Here is a 466-nt window from a genome sequence, read left to right on the forward strand (position 1 = left end):
CCGCCCAAACATGGATTTCCTTCTGTCTTTGTGTTTCTGTGCAGGTTGCTGAGCAATGGAGGAAGCTCCCAGACGATCTGCCACAGCCTCAACATCATCAAAAACATCGGTGAGGAAAGACGCAGATATTCCACCCACTTTTCCCACCTCCAGAACCGTTGCTACAAAATCCTCTCAGTCGAATGTGAACACGTTACATGACCGACACACATGCAAACACAGATCTCCAACACGCTCTCAGGTGTATCTGTTACTGCAGATCTCTGAGTCGCTCACCAAGGTTGAGTGCCTCTCTAAGCCGATAGTCTGGCAGCGTTGACAGACCACTCACCACAGTGTCGCTCAGTGTGTACACAGGATAATGCTTATTTGCAGGGATTTAGTCAGGGCAGCAGTTTACCTGCAGGACTTTGCTTCACGATTCAAAAGGAAAGAGGAGAGACAGAAGAAGAGCAGCGGTGTCACG

General features: G+C 49.4%; 1 protein-coding gene across 1 annotated transcript in view; it reads left to right on the forward strand.

Moving 5' to 3' along the window:
* The window catches only part of LOC111671846 (ephexin-1-like), a 19382-nt gene that overhangs the window by 8863 nt on the left and 10053 nt on the right, over positions 1-466 (forward strand). The window contains exon 3 of the mRNA XM_023429072.2: positions 3-109. Coding sequence (XP_023284840.2) covers positions 3-109 — 107 coding nt within the window. The remainder of the gene's footprint in view (positions 1-2; positions 110-466) is intronic.

The sequence above is a fragment of the Seriola lalandi genome, unplaced genomic scaffold, assembly GCF_002814215.2.
Source record: "Seriola lalandi dorsalis isolate HSWRI2012SDOR001 ecotype SW California unplaced genomic scaffold, Sedor1 jcf7180002054887, whole genome shotgun sequence".
NCBI lineage: Eukaryota > Metazoa > Chordata > Actinopteri > Carangiformes > Carangidae > Seriola > Seriola lalandi.